At 38.7% G+C, this 21,062-nt stretch overlaps 1 protein-coding gene across 1 annotated transcript; it reads left to right on the forward strand.

Moving 5' to 3' along the window:
- Positions 6,200 to 13,551, forward strand: LOC109223968 (protein STRUBBELIG-RECEPTOR FAMILY 6). Its single transcript, XM_019388481.1, has 16 exons — positions 6,200 to 6,624; positions 7,354 to 7,489; positions 7,638 to 7,709; positions 7,802 to 7,867; positions 7,946 to 8,017; positions 8,125 to 8,196; positions 8,543 to 8,614; positions 8,700 to 8,765; positions 8,880 to 8,939; positions 9,035 to 9,345; positions 10,534 to 10,820; positions 11,115 to 11,380; positions 11,924 to 12,056; positions 12,631 to 12,767; positions 12,874 to 13,030; positions 13,141 to 13,551. The coding sequence occupies exons 1-16, from the start codon at positions 6,522 to 6,524 to the stop codon at positions 13,285 to 13,287; spliced, it is 2,157 nt and encodes a 718-aa protein (XP_019244026.1). The 5' UTR covers positions 6,200 to 6,521; the 3' UTR covers positions 13,288 to 13,551.

Genomic DNA, 21,062 nt, shown 5'->3' on the forward strand with positions numbered 1-21,062 from the left:
ACAGTCCTAAATGCCCCTGTAGCCTCCTGCTTATAAGTGTGGTGCACGACACACCCATAAACAAGACTCTACGACAAGGCTTGTAGACTCCCTAGGACAAAACTGCTCTGATACCACTTTTGTCACGACCCAAACTGATGGGCCGCAACGGGCACCTGGTACCTTACTCAACCGAGTACCACCGTAACGTATCTTTCTTATTACATCATCATAGGTAAGTGGGACATAAGGGGCGTCATGAGATAACCAGAGTAAACATGAGGGAATACCCGACATAGAATGACCCAACTTGATATATCATACCTCTGACATACGGGCCTATAAGGCCAATGTGATCCATTATATACTTAAAATATAGGCTGACAAGGCCATACAAGTATCTGTATACATGGCATCTGTCTACAAGCCTCTAAGAGTATATACTTATCATAAAGGTCGGGACAGGGCCCCGCTATACCAAACAATACACGTCTAAATCATACTGACCAAACAAGCAACTCCGGAGCAAATGGAGCGCACCAACATATTCCGCTGAGCTGATAGCCTACTTGGAGGACTCTCGACCGGTCTATTGGAACCTACGGGCATGAAATGCAGCGTCCCCAGGCAAAGGGATGTCAGTACAAATAATGTACCGAGTATGTAAAGAATGAAAATCAGTAAATAAAAGTCATGAGAGAAACATGGATTAAAAGACTCGACATATAAGTATGAATAGCTCTATGAATCATTTAATATTATAATGTCATGCATATGCGTATAAATATCAAATTATGCATGGGTATATGCGTTCATAACAACATCAAGCCTCTGAAAGACCATTGTGGGCAAATCATCAATGTATACCAGCTAATCAAGTGGTGTTGCATATATAATGCTGTAACCTTTTCCCATATCCTATATACATGTATACGCGTATATAACGCCATCTGTTCATGGGTCAATGTAAATGAATGCAATGCATGAGAAGTACATCAATAAAATCTTTCGAAACGTCATAAGACCATTATACCTTTGATTAATATCATGAAGTAAACTTTATCAATCTTACATATTTTTTGAGACCCGTGAACAAATGATAGAATAATATGACACACGGGGAATCAAGAACATAAGCATCTCTAGTATTTCTATGTAGTCATTTATGGAAATTATGAATTTGCTCGTTTCGTTTGTGTCGTATAGATCATGCCAACAGAAAGAAGGGATAGCCTTAACATACCTGAGCCAATTCTCTTGACAATTCCTCTAACACACATCTTCTAAGAAAACACTTGACGGGGGATCGAAGTAGGGGAAAATCCGTATGATATTCTTGAGAAAGATTGCACCGTACTCCCTTAGAATCGCAAGATCCCGTTGCTATAACATTACGTAGTCTCGTATAATTTTTGCAACAAAATCACGCTGCTAATCATCTAATCTCTTATGAATGAGTTGTTGTTGTAATATGAAGTCTCCTATGAAATTCTAAATCTCCTCCAAATTGAATTTTGATATTCAAGACAAAGTGTAGGGTGACTAATACAAAGTCCACTTTTTACGTGTTTGCATGGAATGGATTAGGATATTGTCCAAGTGTCTTCTTAATTCAATAGTAAAGGCAAGAGTCACTTAGTTTGAAGGGGGGGGGGGCTGCCACCTAATGAAATTAAATCCTTATCCAATATATCCTTAATTAATTAGGTAATCCCATTATCCAATAATTAACCAGTTACACACATAATTAAGAATTATCTCAACTTACTTAAAATACTATTCACTTTTAACATACATTGTACACCTTACTATCATAGTCATATAATGCCTTGTATGACACTAGTCCATAAATACGGGGTATTATATCTTGGACCGTATTTTATCCCAAATCAACAACCTTCAACGAAACTCATTTTCTTTGATTCGTTTACCCTTTATCTTTCATGACACTTACTTATTGCTTGTTATAAATAGCATAAATGCTTATAATCTCAAGAAAATCTCATCCCCTAGTCTACGTCAATTAACTGAAGACAAAACTTTAACGTATGAAAATGCGGGGTGTAACATCTCATTTCCCGAGCTTCCATAAATTTTCTTATGGCATACTTTTACGTATGAAAACATGGGGTGTAACATCTGCCCCCGATCATTCCTTCTATCATTCCGTATGGAGTTGCGTTTGGACCCGTTATTTCTTTGATCTTCACTGTATGGCTGGTATCTATCTCTATTCGATCGTGGTTTCTGATCGACGTCCCCTTTAAATCTGTCCACATGCCTATTGGGATAAATCAAACCAATTGGAGTTCCCAGTTGATCATCTTCGAACCTAATCTTCGACTGATACCGATTGCGAACATCGACCCAAGTGACAGCTGGGTATTCGATCAAATTTTGCTTCAACTGTTGTGGAGCTATGGAGCTCCAAGTGTTGAGACCTTGTATAAAAGCTTGAACAGCCCAGTCGTCGGTGACTGAAGGCAAATCTATTCTCTCCGTTTGGAACCAAGATACGAATTCCCTGAGCATTTCGTTATCCTTCTGTCTTATCTTGAAGAGATTTGATTTCCTTGTTGCAACTTTAATGGCTCCGGCGTGGGCTTTCCCAAAAGAATCTGCGAGCATAGAAAACGAATCAATAGAGTTGGGTGGTAAGTTGTGATACCATATCATGACACCCTACGATAAAGTTTCTCCAAATTATTTTAATAGAACGGATTCAATTTCATCATCTTCTAAGCCATTCCCCTTTATTGCGCATGTGTAAGAAGTAATGTGCTCATTAGGGTCGGTGCTCCCATTGTATTTGGGAATTTCTGGCATACGGAATTTCTTAGGAATGGGCTTCGGAGCCGCACTTAGAGGGAAATGCTTGTGCATGAACTTCTTCGAATCCTAACCCTTTAGAATCGGGGGTGCCCCCGTATTTGGTCAACTCGTGAGTTGTACATTTCTACCTTTTTGTCATTAACCTGGATTTTCTTTTCACCCGATTCGATCCGTTTAGTTAGCTCCTCGAGCATCTTCATAATGGCGGGGTCAGTCCCCGATTCATTGGCGTTTGATTTCTCCGGTATAGGTTCGATTCTTTGAACGACTTCTTGTGATGTTTCGAGCTCAATTTTGCTTGGTGCTCGATTCTGATTTTGGAGTTGCGCTATCGCAGCTTGTTGAGTCCGCAACATTTCGAATATCATTCGAAGGCTAATTTCGCCTTCGTCACCGCTCTGTGCGTTCTGATCGGCTGCTCGGTCATCTCTGCGGACACTATTTCCAGGGTCGACGCCCAAATTCCCATTAATGGCAATATGGGAGTTGGCATCGACTGGGTCTGCGGCCTGTGGTCCATCGGGGTTGACTGGAGGTAGTCCATTTTCCGGGACGACTATATTTTCGTTCTTGCCATGAAAACCAAGGCCTTTGTCGGTGTGAGTGAGTGCTACTTGAGAGTTTGACATGTTGATTCCTGAAATCAAACACACTTACAAGAACAAGCGTAAAGTAGCGTGTGTTACGAGAATTAATACTAGGCAATGACTATTATCCTTAGCCCCACGGTTGGCACCAAATCGTTTACCCTAAAAACTGGATAACAATTAAACTTATAATGTATTTTTAAGGACACCTGATTTCACCTAATACCAATCGATAAATGTAAAAATTAGTAATGAAAATTGACAATAAGATAATGCAAACCAGTATTACAACGTAATTCAGCCCTCGAGCTAGTTGATGCAAGAATAGTAAAAGATATGGCAAGCTGATGAACAAGAGAGTGTAAATTAAAGAGAGAATATTGTATTGCTTTGATATGCGTGGATGTAAGGTATCTACAAAATGATTAGAACCCTCTTTATATAGTAGAGAAATCCTATCTATGGTACAATTCTAATTACAGAAGTAAATCCCATGATTAGCCTAAACAATTGCCCTTGATTTGATATGTTCCGTATTTTCGCTGTGATCTTCGACCGGTCACAGATATCTCGATTTTCCATTATTGCGCTTTGCTCGAAGTTTGCCATATTTGGTCTCGATCGCTGCTGACCTCGATCTCGACAGGCACCTCGATTCTCGAACTCGATACCTTGTCTTCGTGCTCTGGTCTGATCCACTACGAGGCCGACCTTCAATGCAATTTCCTGATCTCGATCAAATAACAAAATCGGGTAGGTCCAATTTTAACCCTATACAATACGAAAGCAGGAAGTAGTAAAAAATTATTAAGATCAGAGAATAAATCTGAATAAATATCTTTTTTAACTAATGTTTTCTTTAAGTTGCATGCAAGTGACAAATAACAAAAGAGTGATAAGTAATAAAGGGAACGGAGAGAGTAGCCCCAATCATAAAAGTATGTATTTAAGATACCCTTTATTCTTTGTTGTCCATAATAAGTGACTTTTTGGCCTATGACACACTCTTAAGAAAAACTATTAACTCCTACAAATCCTACAAAAAAAAAGAGACACTTTAACTAAATTAATTTTAATTAAAATTTACATATGGTTAACATGACACATTGGGATATGTAAATAAGGACAAATTTAGAAATTAAATTAACTCCTTATTGATTATGTAAAAAGATACTCATTTTGAACTAAAATAAAAAGGCCAAAAGGTCAATTATTGTGGACCGGAGGGAGTATTTCTCGTTTAAATATCCGACATGATTAAAACGCCACTAATTGAGTAAGAGTGAATTAAAAAAAAATATATCATGTTTTTTTTAAGAAGAACCAATTGCTAAATATGTTTTTATACAAATTGAACTTACCGAAACGGCCAATATTTGGTATTGGACGGAGTATTAAATCATGTTGGGCAGAGATTGAACATTAAACTTGAAAGAAACGAGGGAAAAAAAGAAGAAGTGGATAGTTGAGTAATTGCAAGGTTTTGGTTGCAAAGAAAGAGACCATTTCTTAAAGGAATCACGTCTACCTAATTTTGATGTGAAAAATGTTCTCCTTTTACTGCCAAGCGGCCATCTTTCATGGGGTTCCGATCATTTATTTTTCCTTTGTTAAAATGATAAAATAAAAAAGTTAACGAGAACCCCACTTCAAATGCTTTAAAACTTGAAACTTACTTGAGAAAAACTTGCAATTCAGTCTATCTCCCAACAAGAAAAATCGCTATATAGATATGAATACACGTCACATTCAAATAGTAAGTCAGTCATTAGATTTTGTTTGTTAGAAATTAAAACAAGCACATCTATCAGCTGTTATCTATTGGTACTCTAATCAGTACAATATAATTGCCATTTCACCAAATTAGAGTGATTTTTTCAACGTTGAATAAATTACTACTATATGAACGCGTTTCTTGAACAAAATAGAAAAGAATGTTTCTCTTGACAAAAAAGATACTACTCCACACCACTACTTTATTTGTCATATTCTACTTTCATCTTGACAAAAAATATATACTCCATTTTTTGCATACTAGAATATGTAAAACTAAAAACTAAAGTGTTTGGTTACACTAAATTATATGGAGTAACATATAAAAATATGCATTAATTAACTACAGCTAAATTAAAAAATATATGTGCAAATACATCTATTTATTTGATATTAATACTCTGATTTAAGATTTATTGACCACCTGCAAAATCCACTCTAACAAACTGGAAACGAGCGAGAGCATGTAGATGAATGTCTAGTTGGTAAAGACGAAAGCTCACAAGAGATACAAACAAATCCCACTTTAACGGATTGGCCGTGACTTGCTCCCTTTTGTTTTTCCTTTCTTTCTTTTTTCTTTTTCACTTTGTATTTGTACTACAACTGTATGTATCTATAAAAAACTACTGTAGTAGTGTATTTATTTACCGATACTTGAAACAAAAAGACACTCACTCCAATATTTAATGGAAACTTATAGCTGCCCACTTTATGAAGCAATCATATGTCTTTATTTACTGCCGTACCCTTAAATAAATGCCAAATATAGAAATATACGAGTAGCATTTCTATCAAATAAAACTGGTTTGGAATACAAAATTGATTAGTGTTTTGAAATTATTTAATAGTCTCAAAAGCAATTAAATTGAAATAGTTTAATTCGAGTGCTAGATTAAACCCAAAAGAGCTGATGGGTATGTCAATCTCAGACTGTAGCTCTGTAGCTGTATACAGAAATATATTCCAATTAAATTCTAAATATGAAATAAAAATAATAGGAAAAGGCAGAGAGTTATGTGGCTTTGGATTCTTCTAGCAGATCGTGCCTGCCAGCTTTCTCTTGAATGGCTACGACCTCTCCCCACCCAACCACCTCATCTCTTTTTTCACTATTTTTTTTTTCCTATTCCTAGAAACTCTTTTTTTTAATTATTTATTTATAAACTACTCCTAATAATTTTATAAAGGAAATTAGCCGAAATAAAAATAGGAAAGTTCTGACAAAGCCTTTCTGTTCCCGAGCTGAAACCTGGGTTTTCGTGTGACTGTTGCCTTGGTAGTGCTGGTGGAGAGAGACTCTTTGAGGACTGTGACGGAGGAGGCGGAGGAGGAGAAAACGCCGACGTAATGACGAGGTTACAGCTGCTGCCGGTGGTGGCGCTGCCGCTACTCATCAGCATTCTGTTCTATGGTCCTAGCTATACCATTGCCGACACAGATCCGAATGACGGTCAGCTATGCTCTCATTCCTTTTAATCATTTTTATTTATTCTCTATCTGTTTGTGTATATTCTTACTCAGCTGATGAATCATTAATGAAGACTGCTTGATTTGGAAAGTAATAGCTAAGACTGAACTCAGCAACCGTTGCGAATTCGTTACTTTTTTCACCTGAATATATTGTCTTATGTCTTAGATACGTAAAACCGAAAAGTTTCTTGTCAATCAAGGCATAAATCAGTTAGAGGAAGCTCTCTTGGATTCTTATTGTGTTTCGTTATTGTATGCATTGTGGTCTTGTCGGTGGGTTTGTTATATTGTTGAATATTTGCATTATTACCTTCATTCATTCTGGATTGACTGATTTACTTTTTTCGGCTAAGCATTACTCCAGAAGATTTTATTTCTGCTGCTTGGAAGGGACAGGGTAGTAGGGGTGGGCTGCAACGTAACAGGGAGGTTAAAGTTGATCAAGAACTTAACGAGACTTTAAAAAGATTTTTGTTCCGATGATAATACAAAATGTTTCACTTCTTAATGGCTTGATTAAGGCCTATACTGCTTTCTACTATGCTTGTTGATGTGTCTTGTAGATACACCATTCATTAACAGTTTGTCCAACAGTTTCCTTTCGTTAATCAAAATATACAATTTCTTTTGAACATTGTAAGAATTCTGTTGACACACAAATATGCCATGGATTTCAGTCTAACTTTGCTGGTAGCTCTTTGATTTTCAGCTTCTGCTCTGAGAGTTATGTATGGCGCCCTAAATTCACCTGGTCAGCTAACAAAATGGACAGCCAATGGTGGTGATCCTTGTGGAGAGTCCTGGAAAGGCATTACTTGCTCAGGCAATAATAAAGTTACTGAAATGTGAGTTTCTGTCTTCCTTATTGCCTTTTTTTTTTTGGATAAGTGGTTTCTGTTTTCCTTCTTTATCTTCTTCATCATGTTTTTACAACCTCTTGGAATTGTTTGCTTGGTGATTTCTGATGGCTACTTACTTTTCGTTTTCCTTCAGCAAGTTATCAGGTCTTCAACTCTCTGGTTCACTGGGTTACCAGCTAGCAAGTCTTACATCTGTGACTACTTTGTAAGATAAATGGCCTTCAATAATGTTCTCGTAGATGTCTCTTCGATTTATATCAAATCCTTACACATGTTTGTTCTTTGTGGATTTTGCAGTGACATAAGCAATAACAATTTGGGAAACCAGTTACCTTATCAGCTGCCTCCGAATGTGCAAAGATTGTATGTCTTATTAGTATATTGTCGTCATTCCAGACCTTTTTTTTCACTTATCTTTCTTAAACGTGCCTTGCAACGCAGGAATCTTGCTGGCAATGGTTTTAATGGTGGCCTGCCATATTCAATTTCACAGATGACTTCCCTCCGATACTTGTATGTAAAATGCTTGAATTTGAGTGTGATTTATTTTCCTGCAGTAAGCTTTCTATCTGAGGTTAAGCTTGTCCATGACTTTCTGCAATATTTGCATCTGGCTGTAGAAATGTCAGTCATAATCAAATTCAAGGACAAGTGACTGTCGCATTCGACTCTCTGTCTTCTCTCAACACATTGTAAGGCCTATATCTTCTTCTCATGCCATTTCTTGAGTGTTTTAACATTACTATTTTGTGGTCTTTTATGAGGTGTCGTGGGCAAAGCATGCCATTCTTAGCTCATTCACATAAGCTCTTTTTTCCCCATCTGAGTTATTGTTGTCTAGGGATAGAAAGTCAATATCATGAAAATAGTTTCTGATCCTTGTTCTGATCTGTAAAGTTATGTGGCTGTATGGAGTGAGCTGAGTAATGTGGCTGAATACATTTTGATGTATTATTAAACCAAGTGTTAGAAACCCAATATGACTAGCTAATCATTCTTTGTCGCATTGTTTTTGATTGATTAATCTTTATGCTTCAGGGATTTCTCATTCAATGCGATGACAGATAATCTTCCTCAAAGCTTCAAGTCACTGACTAGTATGAACAAAATGTGAGATAATATTTTTCTGCTTCATCCTTGTAGATAATTGGTTGCAATCCTTCAATGGTTGACGTTTACATGTTGAATTATGCAGGTATTTGCAGAACAACCAGTTCACAGGAACTATTGATGTCCTAGCCAATCTTCCTCTTGACGATCTGTGAGTTTTGAGTCCGTGCTTACTTTTGGATATTATCTCTGATGTTTTATCTTATTTATAGAGTTTCAGTTGAAAGCATCGGTTGAAAGTCATGCTTATTCCTTTATGCTTTAGGAATGTCGAAAACAACCGTTTTACAGGCTGGATTCCTGATCAGTTGAAAGGGTTCGTGAAGTAAGTATCTAATGTTGGAGTAATTGGTTTTATTCTTTAAATTTATTTTTTAAGTAGTTTCTGGATTATTCAGGCCTTTATCACTTTTGTAACAGATCAAATGGTAATTCATGGAACTCAGGACCTGCACCCCCTCCTCCACCTGGCACACCCCCTGCAAGCAGGCCCGATCGGCACCACAAATCTGGAGGCAACAATAGTCCTTCTGGTAGTGGTGGCAGTGGTGATGGTGGTGGTAAATCAGGCATAGGGGGTGGAGCCATTGCAGGCATAGTGATATCCATTCTAGTTGTTGGGGCAATTGTAGCATTCTTTGTTATCAAGAAGAGATCGAGACGGTCATCGACGGACATCGAAAAGCATGATAATCAGCCATTTGCTCCTCTTGCTTCACAGGAAGTACAAGGTACTCCTATTAGACCCTGTTATGGTCTCTGTGATTGTTATTTAATCATGAAACATAACAATCAATCATAGTATCATTAGCCCCTCTTTCAACTGCTTGAGAAGGTGTACCTGCTGCATAAAAAGAACTCTTTCTGTAGTGAATTTGGGAATCAACCTTAACCTTGTGCTTGATCACTACCTATTTACTGTTCATAGATTTTAAGTGGTGTATTACTAATAGTTGTTAAAACTCAGCCAGCTACTGCTGTTGATATAGAAGAAAAGCACCAACACAGGAACAAACTTTACCATCAAATGTAAAACTGCACAGATGTGACAGGTCCTATCTTCCGAGAAAACAAATTTTGTAGTTACTGAAAAATTCCAAGAACTTAATTGTAGAATCCAAACTGATGTTTAGATTCTGATTTTACCTTTTGAAGCTGACAGCGGGATAAAAATTTGGACCCGTTTGGCCATGAGTTTTGCCAAAATAAATTTGGGATTTATTTTCAAAACTCATGTTTGGCCATAAATTTTGCCCACATTTTGGCAAAGTCCCAAATACCAAATTCCAAAACCATCCCAATTGTTGATTTTGGGCCAAAATCCCAAAACTTGGGAATTATATACATGTTTTTCCAAAATAAAGTTGGGAAATATGTTTTGAAAACGTATGTCCAAACACATTTTCATCTTCAAACCAAACTTCACCCAAATCAGATTTTTCAAAATAAATTTGGGATCTATGGCCAAACGCTAGCAAAGAAACTTCAGTTTTATGTTCTCTTTCAGTGGATCTGGTCCTATGCTTGTTCTCAAGATTTATAAGTCAGCCCCCTTGATGGTTTGACTTCCTATGAAACTAACACTCTTCAGAAATCTGGTTGGCCTTCATAGAACAACTAATGATTCAAATGCAACTCTCAGCAAATGAATTCATGTGCATAGTTGGAAAAATCATTTTTCCCATTCTAAACCATTGTGTGCCAACAACCAAATTCATCTCTTTGCAAATTCTAGTTCTTTGCGTTCCTCAATTTTATCAGTCAGTTGGTGGGTTCATAATTATGCCTTTTAAGCCTCATCTCACATCCGTATCTCATTAATCTGAATCTGGTCATGCATTTGCCTGTTTGTAACACTTACAGTCTCGTGTTTCCTTTGCTGTCTGGATTTTCTGTTCATTGTCCTTCTTTGGCTGCAGAGATGAAAACTAGTCAAGCTTCCTCTGCACCAAGTGTGAAAACATTTGAAGCTCCTCCTGTAGTAAATCTAAGACCTCCACCTATTGAACGTCACAAGTCATTTGATGAAGATGACATAGCAGCAAAACCAATTGTCCCACCCAAGAAAGTCAATACAGCTAAAATAAATGCTAGACAATATTCAATTGCGGACCTACAGATGGCTACTGATAGCTTCAGTGTTGATAACCTTATTGGTGAGGGATCCTTTGGGCGTGTTTATCGGGCTCAATTTGATGATGGAAAGGTATGTTTTCTCCCTTATGAAAAGAAAATGTTTGTCTTTAATTGAATATGGTTGTCATATCATGAATCGATTTTGTGCTGGTAATGAAGCAAGACAGTTGAAATGGCAGATAAATGTTTGATAAGAAAAATACCTATGAATAGAAAGAAAAAAAAAGAGCAGTTTGATAACAAAAAAAATTATTTAGTTGAAGAGTTATGTTTGCCCAAAACTTTGGTTTTGAAGATACTAAAATCTATGCCTGTGTAACTGAACCATCTTCATAAGTTCCTTTCTAATTTTGAAATGCCACAGGTTCTTGCTGTCAAGAAAATAAACTCTTCTGCACTCCAGAATCCTGAAGATTTTCTCGATATAGTTTCTGAGATATCCGGGCTGCATCATCCAAATGTAACTGAGCTGGTTGGATATTGTTCAGAGCATGGGCAGCACCTGCTGGTTTATGAATTCCACAAAAATGGTGCTCTCCATGATTTCCTGCATCTGTCAGATGAGGAAAGCAAGCCACTAACATGGAATAGCCGAGTCAAGATTGCACTAGGCACAGCAAGAGCATTAGAGTGAGTTTTCATGATCTACAAAAAATATCTGATGCCATTTTATAATGTTCACGGAGCTTGTAGCTAAGTTTCATTTTTCCTTTGTATCTTTGGTTGAAGTGTTTCTCTATCATAGATCTTCTGGTATGTGTAGTCGACAATTATGAAGTTTCTTTGGTGGAGGGGGGAGATAAAATAGAAAAGACCATGTTATGAAATGTTAATTAAAACGTAGTTATTTTCTTTTGGGGGGGGGGGGGGGGGGGTTGTAGGGAGTTGCATGTGGAAACCAGTACAAAGCACCCATTGATCCCTGGGTTTTAATCAGACTTTGTGCCTTATTATGAAGGCCACTAGAGTTCATATTTCTTAAACATGTTATTTATCAACAAAAGAAAAAAGAATCTTAAACATCAGTAGGCGCGCATGAAGAAGATTCATCATCTGAACATTAAAAAATAGAATGTATCTCGCCAGCCATTATTTAGCCACCATGTTGAATATGCTAATTTTTCTGTCTTCTTCTCAAGTTTCTTGACTAGCTAAAATAAGCATCCTTTGCAGGTATCTGCATGAAGTTTGTTCACCGTCTGTGGTTCACAAGAATATCAAATCTGCAAATATTTTACTTGATGCAGAACTCAATCCTCATCTATCAGACTGTGGATTGGCAAGTCTTATTGCTGATGTAGATCAGGTAGCTTGATCTCCTTGCTTTAGGATTCCTTGCTTAGTGTTTTTTGTTGGATGTTGCAATATCTTCTAATGTAAGAATGTGGATTCTGATTGACTAATGCACATGCATAAGGGTACTCATGCATTATGTTGCTCGGACTCTCTGAAAATATTGCCGGGTGCGAATCGGATCCTCCAAAAGTAGTGCATTTTTGGAGGATCCGGGACCTGTACAACAGCATTTTGGAGAGTCCCTGCAACATAGCTCATGCACATGCCTATATGCCTGTATTTGCATCCTCTTTGGATATTCATCTGTCCTTGGAGAAAAGTAAACAGAAATTCTATTCAGATCTTAAATATAATTTTTCCACGGTAACATTCTATAGAAGGAATACTCTTTACAATGAACTATCGAATATCAAAAAAGAAGGAATACTCTTTACCATGTTAGAAATAAGATTTGACTCATAAGCTGAGAAGTATCCGCTAGTCTTTAGCAGGTATCTTATTTCCGGCATCTATCCTTTTAGCTGTTATAGATTTTTCATCATAAAACCAGTTTCCTGAAATCTTATATCGAACTCTTCTCGCAGGCACTGAACCATAATACAGGATCTGGATATGGCGCGCCCGAGGTTGCTATGTCTGGGCAGTTTACCATAAAGAGTGACGTGTACAGCTTCGGAGTGGTTATGTTAGAACTTCTTACCGGACGAAAACCTTTTGATGGGTAATGTTATTTAGCACCCCATGATATTATCTAAATTTCTTCAAGAAACAAGATGAATATAGAGCTTTTCAAATTTTTCATCATGTGTTTTGTTCTTTTAATGCAGCGGTAGAACAAGATCTGAACAATCTCTAGTTAGATGGGCAACACCTCAGCTGCATGACATTGATGCCCTGGCTAAGATGGTTGATCCAGCACTCGAGGGGCTCTATCCTGTTAAATCTCTATCACGCTTTGCTGATGTAATAGCTCTCTGTGTCCAGGTAATATTTCGAACTGGAAGTGAGTGAGCTTCAAAGATCTGCTTTTAGTTTTCATTAATCTAGTTAAATCACTTAACACTATCTCAATGTACCTCTTTTTTTCGTGGCAGCCTGAGCCCGAGTTCAGGCCACCTATGTCGGAAGTGGTTGAAGCATTAGTTAGGCTAGTGCAACGAGCAAACATGAGCAAGAGGACATTTGGTGTTGATCAGGCTAGTCCAAGGGGTGAAGCAGATGCGCAGGACTATGAACCATAATTTCCATGCGACGTTGAGTACTCAACATGATGCCTATTCTAACACACGTGGAGGTGTCTTTTTTCTATTCTTTGCGTTTATGAGAAACAACTGATACTGTTGTTTTGCAGACTCGGAGTGCATTGTACCAATACGAGATGCTAAAATCTGTTCATAGTGCATAATTTATTTTTTTCAGTTCTTTTCCTCTATTTGAACTTCTTCTACCTTCTAATTGTTCTACAGCGGGATTAAAGAAATAATATCGTTTTCGTACTTTCATCATCACTTTAGAAACTATGATCTGATAGCTTATTCACGGACATACTGTCAAAGTTAATAGCTGTAAATAGTTGTTATTTGCTGATCAAGACATGAGTTACTTATTGCAGCAGTATCACTCCAGAAACGGAGGACAAGCAAGTATGACTTTTTTCTTTTGCCTGCTTGACAAAATCTAACAATAATTGTCCACAGCTTCCTCAACATGTGAACTTGATACTTCTAAATCAATTGATCACGCCTATTATGGCCCCACTTAAGGACTTGCATTAAATTATATTGTAGTCGGGGTTATGAGATCTGAAGAAAAATAAGGACGGGTTCCAATCCACGGGGGCCTTTTTTTTTTTTTGTAATTAAAATTATTATTAATCACCAAGGAAAACATTACAAAGCATAGCATAGCATTCCCAGCTAGCTGTTCTTTACAAGGAGTATCAAGACCTAAAAAACAATATGTTCCTTCTAACCCAATACATGTATTATCTAACTAAGCACAAAACAAAACACTATGACTACTTTTCTTCTTTTTTTTTTTTTAAAAAAAAAAGTATAGATTCTGTATCAGTCTCTTCACTCTCTTATCTGCCCTAAAGTAGCACATGCCCACAACCTCCCTTGCCAGTGCTTCGTGTTCTCTGCTTGTACCCTCAAATATTCGAGTATTTCTTTCTCTCCATAGCACATGTATGTATTCAGCATACATCATTTTAAGTAGCTTTGCTGAAGCTGTCTTCCCCTTTGAGTGATGAATGATGAGCTGGAGATACTGTACCCAAGTGTTGAGAGCAATGAAGTGGATTTGAGCCCATTGAGATAACCTGTTCCATAATCTGTTGGCATATGAACATTCTGCAAATAAGTGATCCTTTGTTTCCTTATCAGCCTGGCACAACACACATGTCTCATCCATCTGGAGACCCCATCTCTTCAGCCTATCTTTTGTGAGCAATCTACCATGGTTCTGTAGCCACATAGTAAATATGGCTTTAGGTCTAGCATTGTTCTGGAACATTAAGCATCTGCAATCCATCTTAGGATGAACTGGTATCAGTTGTAAATATATGTGCTTAATTATACTCTTTTGCTCATCCAGTGGTCTGTGGAGTTGATTGATTATTTGTTTAGCTTCAAAGATCTTCCCGAACATCCAGCTTGCACTCTGAAGGATGTTCATATCACCAATCCTTTGCTTTTTAACATAGTAAGCATGGATCCATTTGATCCACAGCTTATCTTGCTTATGAGTTAGATCCCAGTAGGTCTTGGCAATTGCAGCACTATTCCACACCTGCATATTAGTAAGGTTAAGTCCCCCTACAAATTTAGGGAGACATACCTTTTCTCAAGCAAGCAATAATTTTTTTGTAAGCGCATTTCCACCAGACCACAGGTAGCTTCTGCAGTAAGCCTCAATTAATTTGACAACCTTAACTAGAAGTTAAACAACTGAGCCCAATAAGATTGTATTCCGAACAACACTGTTTGGACCAACTGAGCTCTGCCAGCATAGGAAAATTTTTTGTTGTCCAAGATGTTATTTTTGCTACCATTTAGTAATGAGGGGTTGCCACTAAAGAATGGATAGCTTTTTAGTGTCTAGTGGAACCCCTAGTACTTAAAAGGTAATTGTCCCTCAGTGTAACCAAGAGCTTGTATGACAGCTGCGTTTTGCATAGGATCCATGCCCCACAATAGACTGCACTCTTTGACAAATTAGCATGTAATCCTGAGGCAGATGAGAATGTCCAGAAACAGTGATGGAGCCTCTGCACTGATTCTAGGTCACCTCTGGCAAATAGTAGTAGGTCATCTGCAAAACACAAGTGAGTGATACCAAGCTTGCTACATCGAGGATGGTATTTGAATTGTTTATCTTGCTTCAAACCTTTGAGTAGTCGACTCAGATACTCCATCGCAATAGCAAATAAGAATTGTGACATTGGGTCTCCTTGCCTCAAGCCCTTAGCTGCATTAAAAGGCTCTGTTGATTCTCCATTTAACAAGATAGAGTAATTAACTGTTGTCACACAAGCCATTATCCATTTTATAAACTTCTCAGGGAAAGCCAGTCCCTCAAGAACCTCTAAATATATCCATTCTACAGAATCATAAGCTTTCTGTATATCCACCTTTATCATGCATCTAGGAGAAATATGCTTCCTGTTGTATGACTTAACCAGCTCATGAGCTAATATTATGTTGCCTGCTATTCTTCTCCAGGGAATGAAGCCTGCTTGTGAGTCAGAGATGATACGATTCATAACCTTTTGCATTCTTCCAGTTATGACTTTGGCAATCAACTTGTACAATATTGTGCAACATGCTATGGGTCGATAGTCCTTTACTTTGTCTGGATTGGTAACTTTTGGTAGCAAGGTGAGAGTGGTACAATTTATGGCCTTATATAGGGTCCCTGTATCAAAGAATTCCTTCACTGCTTCATAGATACCATTCTTGATAATGGGCCATGATCTCTTGAAAAACAAAGCATTGAACCCATCTATCCCTGGGGCTTTACAATCGCCAATTGCATTCAGTCATTCATAGATTTCAGCCTCTGTAACATTGGCACACAAATCTTTCTGTTGCATATGTGATAAGCAAGGACCATTCCTCATGACCAATCTATTGACAGCTGGTAAGCTAGATGTTGTTGTTCCCATCAAAGATTTATAAAAGTCAACAAATTCAGCTTTGATTGCTTTTGGTTCTTGTAGTTTACCACCTGTTAAGGAGTTGATCTCAAGAATCTGCTTCTGAGTTTTCTTTTCCTTCATTATGGCTGTGAAATATTTGTTGTTTGAATCACCCAGTCTAATCCAAGTGGCCCTAGACTTTTGTTGCAGTGCACTTTCCTCTATCAATGACCACTTCTCTAATTGCTATAGGCATTCTTACTCCTGATCAGCTGGAGTATCAGAGTAATAGTTCTGCATTGCTTCTTGAAGCTCTTTCAAATTTTCTCTGGCTTGTGTAATTTTCCCTGAAACTCCATTAAACTCTGTTGAGTTTAGTTGCTTAAAGACTGGCTTCAGTTGTTTCAGTTTAAGCCACACATTCCTCATCTTTCCAACTGCCATAGTTTTGGCCCATCCCTGTGCTACAATTTGATTAAACTGTTCATGATCTGCCTAGATGTTGATGGACCTAAAGGGAACTTTAATGTTGTTCCTTGGCTCTCTCAGAGGTATAAGCATAGGATTATGGTCTGAAATGAATGGTTCTCCATAGGTTACACTCAAGTGCCCATTTGCATCATCCACTCATCATTTGCAATCGCCCTATCAAGTCTGCTCCATACTCTGTCATCCCCTCTTTGGTTGTTGGTCCATGTGTAATAATTTCCCTTCCAAGGTATTTCAGTTAGCAGTAGATTATTTTAGCATTCTGAGAAGTCCTTTAATTTATGAGAAAGCACGGGAGAAAATATTATTGATTAATTATTGACAATGATACAATGAGCCCTATATATATAATACATGTCCTACTCCTAATACATATGGGATTAGGGTTATTTACTACTATTTAACTATCAAACTAACACTCCCCCTTAAGCTGGTGCATATAAATCATATGTACTGAGCTTGTTACATATATAACTAATACGAGGACCAGTGAGGGACTTGGTGAAAATATCAGCAAGCTGATCATTCGACTTCACAAATTTTGTAGCAATATCTCCCGAGAGTATATTTTCTCTAACAAAGTGACAGTCAATCTCGATGTGTTTAGTTCTCTCATGGAACACTGGATTTGACGCAATATGAAGAGCAACTTGATTATCACACACAAGTCCCGTCTGACTAATCTCACCAAATTTCAACTCCTTGAGCAACTGTTTGATCCAAATTAGCTCACATGTCGCCATAGCCATTGCTCGATATTCTGCTTCTGCACTAGACCGAGCAACTACATTCTGTTTCTTGCTCTTCCAAGACACCAAATTTCCTCCTCCTAAGACACAATATCTAGACGTAGAACGTCTATCAAAAGGTGATCCTGCCCAATCAACATCTGAGTATCCAACGATCTGCTCATGGCCTCGATCCTCAAACAATAAGCCTTTGCCTGGAGCTGATTTTATATATCGAAGAATGCGGACAACTTCATCCCAATGACTATCACAGGGAGAATCCATAAGCTGACTCACAATACTCACAGGAAAGGAAATGTCAGGTCTAGTCACTGTGAGGTAATTTAATTTACCAACCAACCGCCTATATCTTGCAGGATCGCTAAGAGGCTCCCCCTGTCCTGGCAGAAGTTTAGTATTCGGATCCATCGGAGTGTCAACAGGTCTACAACCTGTCATTCCTGTCTCCTCGAGAATATCTAAGGCATACTTCCGTTGTGAGATCACAATACCTGAGCTAGACTGAGCGACCTCAATACCCAGAAAATACTTTAATCTGCCCAGATCCTTAGTCTGAAAGTGCTGAAAGAGATGTTGCTTCAACTTACTAATACCATCCGGATCATTGCTGGTAATAACAATATCGTCAACATAAACGACCAGATAAATACAGAGATTTGAAGCAGAATGTCGATAAACTACAGAGTGATTAGCTTCACTACGAATCATGCCAAACTCCTGAATAATTGTGGTGAATTTACCAAACCAGGCTCGAGGAGACTGCTTTAGACCATAGAGGGACCAGCGCAACCGACATACGAGGCCGCTAGACTCCCCCTGAGCAATAAAACCAGGTGGTTGCTCCATATAAACCTCATCCTCAAGGTCACCGTGAAGAATAGCATTCTTAATGTCCAACTGATAGAGAGGCCAATGGCGAACAACATCCATGGATAGAAAAAGGCGGACTGATGCAATTTTAGCCATGGGAAAGAAAGTATCCCTGTAATCGAGTCCAAATATCTGAGTATACCCTTTGGCAACAAGACGAGCCTTAAGTCGATCAACCTGGCCATCTGGACCAACTTTGTCTGCATATACCCAACGACAACTAACAGTCGATTTACCCGAGGAAGAGGAACAAGCTCCCAAGTACCACTCGTATGTAAAGCAGACATCTCGTCAATCATAGCCTGACGCCATCCGGGATGACACAATGTTTCACCTGTAGACTTAGGGATGGAAACAGAGGACAAAGATGACACAAATGCACAATGGGATGATGATAGACGATGGTAACTTAAAACGGCATAATGAGGATTAGGATTAAGTGTGGACCGTATACCTTTTCGTAGTGCAATCGGTTGATTAAGAGGAGACAAGTATGCAGTATTAGCAGGGTAAGGTGCAGGACGTGAATCAGCTGGGCCTGGTGCTGGGCGCGCACGACGATGATAAGTCAGGAATGGTGGAGCTGTAGAAGGTTGAACTGGACTAGGTGGTGGCATTGGAGCTATAGTTGGTGGAACTGGACTAGGTAGTGGCACTGGACTCGGTGGTGGAGCTGCAACTGGAACTGTAGGTGGTGGAGCTATGGAGGAAGATGAATGGGAGATAGGGACTGAATCTCCAAAAGAAGGAACTGGTAGCACCTCAGAAATATCTAAGTGATTAACTGGACCTGTGAAGTATGATTGGGTTTCAAAGAAGGTAACATCGGCAGACATAAGAAATCGCTGAAGGTCATGAGAATAACATCGATATCCCTTTTGCATTCTCGAGTAACCCAGAAATATGCACTTAAGAGCACGAGGAGCTAACTAGTCTTTTCCCGAAGTAAGGTCATGAACAAAGCACGTACTCCCAAAGACACGGGGTGGAAGAGAGAACAAAGGTAAGTGGGGAAACAGGACAGAGAATGGAACTTGATTTTGGATAGCTAAAGATGACATATGATTAATAAGATAACAAGATGTAAGAACTGCATCCCCCAAAAACGTAGCGGAACATGAGATGGTATGAGTAGGGTACGAGCAGTTTCAATAACATGTCTATTCTTTCTTTCAGCTACCCTATTTTGTTGGGATGTGTACGGACAAGATGTTTGATGAATAATCCCATGGGAGTTCATAAATTGCTGAAATGGGGAAGACAAATATTCTAGGGCATTATCACTACAAAATGTGCGAATAGAAACCCCAAATTGATTTTGAATTTCAGCGTGGAAGGTCTGGAAAATAGAAAACAACTCACATCGATTTTTCATCAAAAATATCCAAGTGCACCTGGGATAATCATCAATGAAACTGACAAAGTAGTGGAATCCCAAGGTAGAACTGACCCGACTAGGACCCCAATCATCTGAATGGACTAAAGTAAAAGGTGACTCTGCTCGATTATCAAGACGCCGCGGGAGCGGGTATGCTTACCGAGCTGACATGACTCACACTCTAGAATGGATGAGTGAGATAAGCCAGGTACCATTTTCTGAAGTTTTGACAAACTGGGATGTCCTAACCATTCATGTAATAAATTTGGTGAATCAGTAACGGGACAAGTTATTGGAGGAAGACAAGATGCGAGTCCATGTGATTCTGCAAGGATAAGGTAATAAAGTCCATCTGATTCACGTTCGGTACCAATGATCCGCCCTGTACTGCATTCCTATATAAAAATAAGGTCATCAAGAAATAAAACAGCAGATTTGGCTAAGCGACTAACGGCTATAAGATTAAAAGGACTACCAGGAACATAAAGAACTGAGTCTAAAGGTAAGGAAGGAAGTGGACTTGCTTAACCTATTGCAGTTGCCATGGCTTGAGACCCATTGGCCATTGTGACTATTGGAAGAGATTGAGAATATGAAATACTAGTGAAAAGAGATTTGTTACCAGAAATATGATCAGATGCACCTGAATCAATGACCCAAGACTCAGAGGTTGAAGGTTGGGAGACACAAGTCACGCTACTATCTGTTGGAACAACGGAGGCTAATCATGAAGATGTCTGTTTACGTGCTTTGTACTAAAGGAACTCAATATAATCCGGTAGACAAAACCATCTGGATTGGATTCAATGCATTGGATCCAACGGATTGTGAGTCTAAGACTTCTGATACGAATGCCATTATAATGCTGTGCCGAAAAAATATGATGGTCGGATTTTGATTTAAACTTGAATAAAAAAAGACTCAGAATAATCTCCTAAGTAATCTGTCCAAAAGAAGTTTCGTCTGAAAAATCACTGTAGCCGCCGGAAAGTCAGGGTAGTTGTCGGAAAATCTCAAAGTGATCGGAACAAAAAGAAAAAGGTATGGATAGACTCGCAATTACTAGGCGATCCGACTGTCCAACTGGAAGTTTTCCAAAATCTAGCCGGAACAGGTCTTACGCGCAGACACGTGGGTCAGATCTCCCCGGAAAATTTCTTCCTTTTCCGGCGCGTGAGGGTGCGTGGACGTGTGTTTTCCGGTGGGGTTGACTGGGGTTTGGTCGCCGGAGCCTGAGGAGTCTTGTGGTGGTGTTGGTTTTTTTGCACACACCAACAGAAAATGATGTGATTATGGACGGCCTTCTAAGTCGCCGGAAAATTGCACGGCGACGAGGTCTTTCTTCTCGGAAGTCGCTGGAATGATGCACAGTGATAGGTTTCTCACTAA

The sequence above is a fragment of the Nicotiana attenuata genome, chromosome 3, assembly GCF_001879085.1.
Source record: "Nicotiana attenuata strain UT chromosome 3, NIATTr2, whole genome shotgun sequence".
NCBI classification, from domain to species: domain Eukaryota; kingdom Viridiplantae; phylum Streptophyta; class Magnoliopsida; order Solanales; family Solanaceae; genus Nicotiana; species Nicotiana attenuata.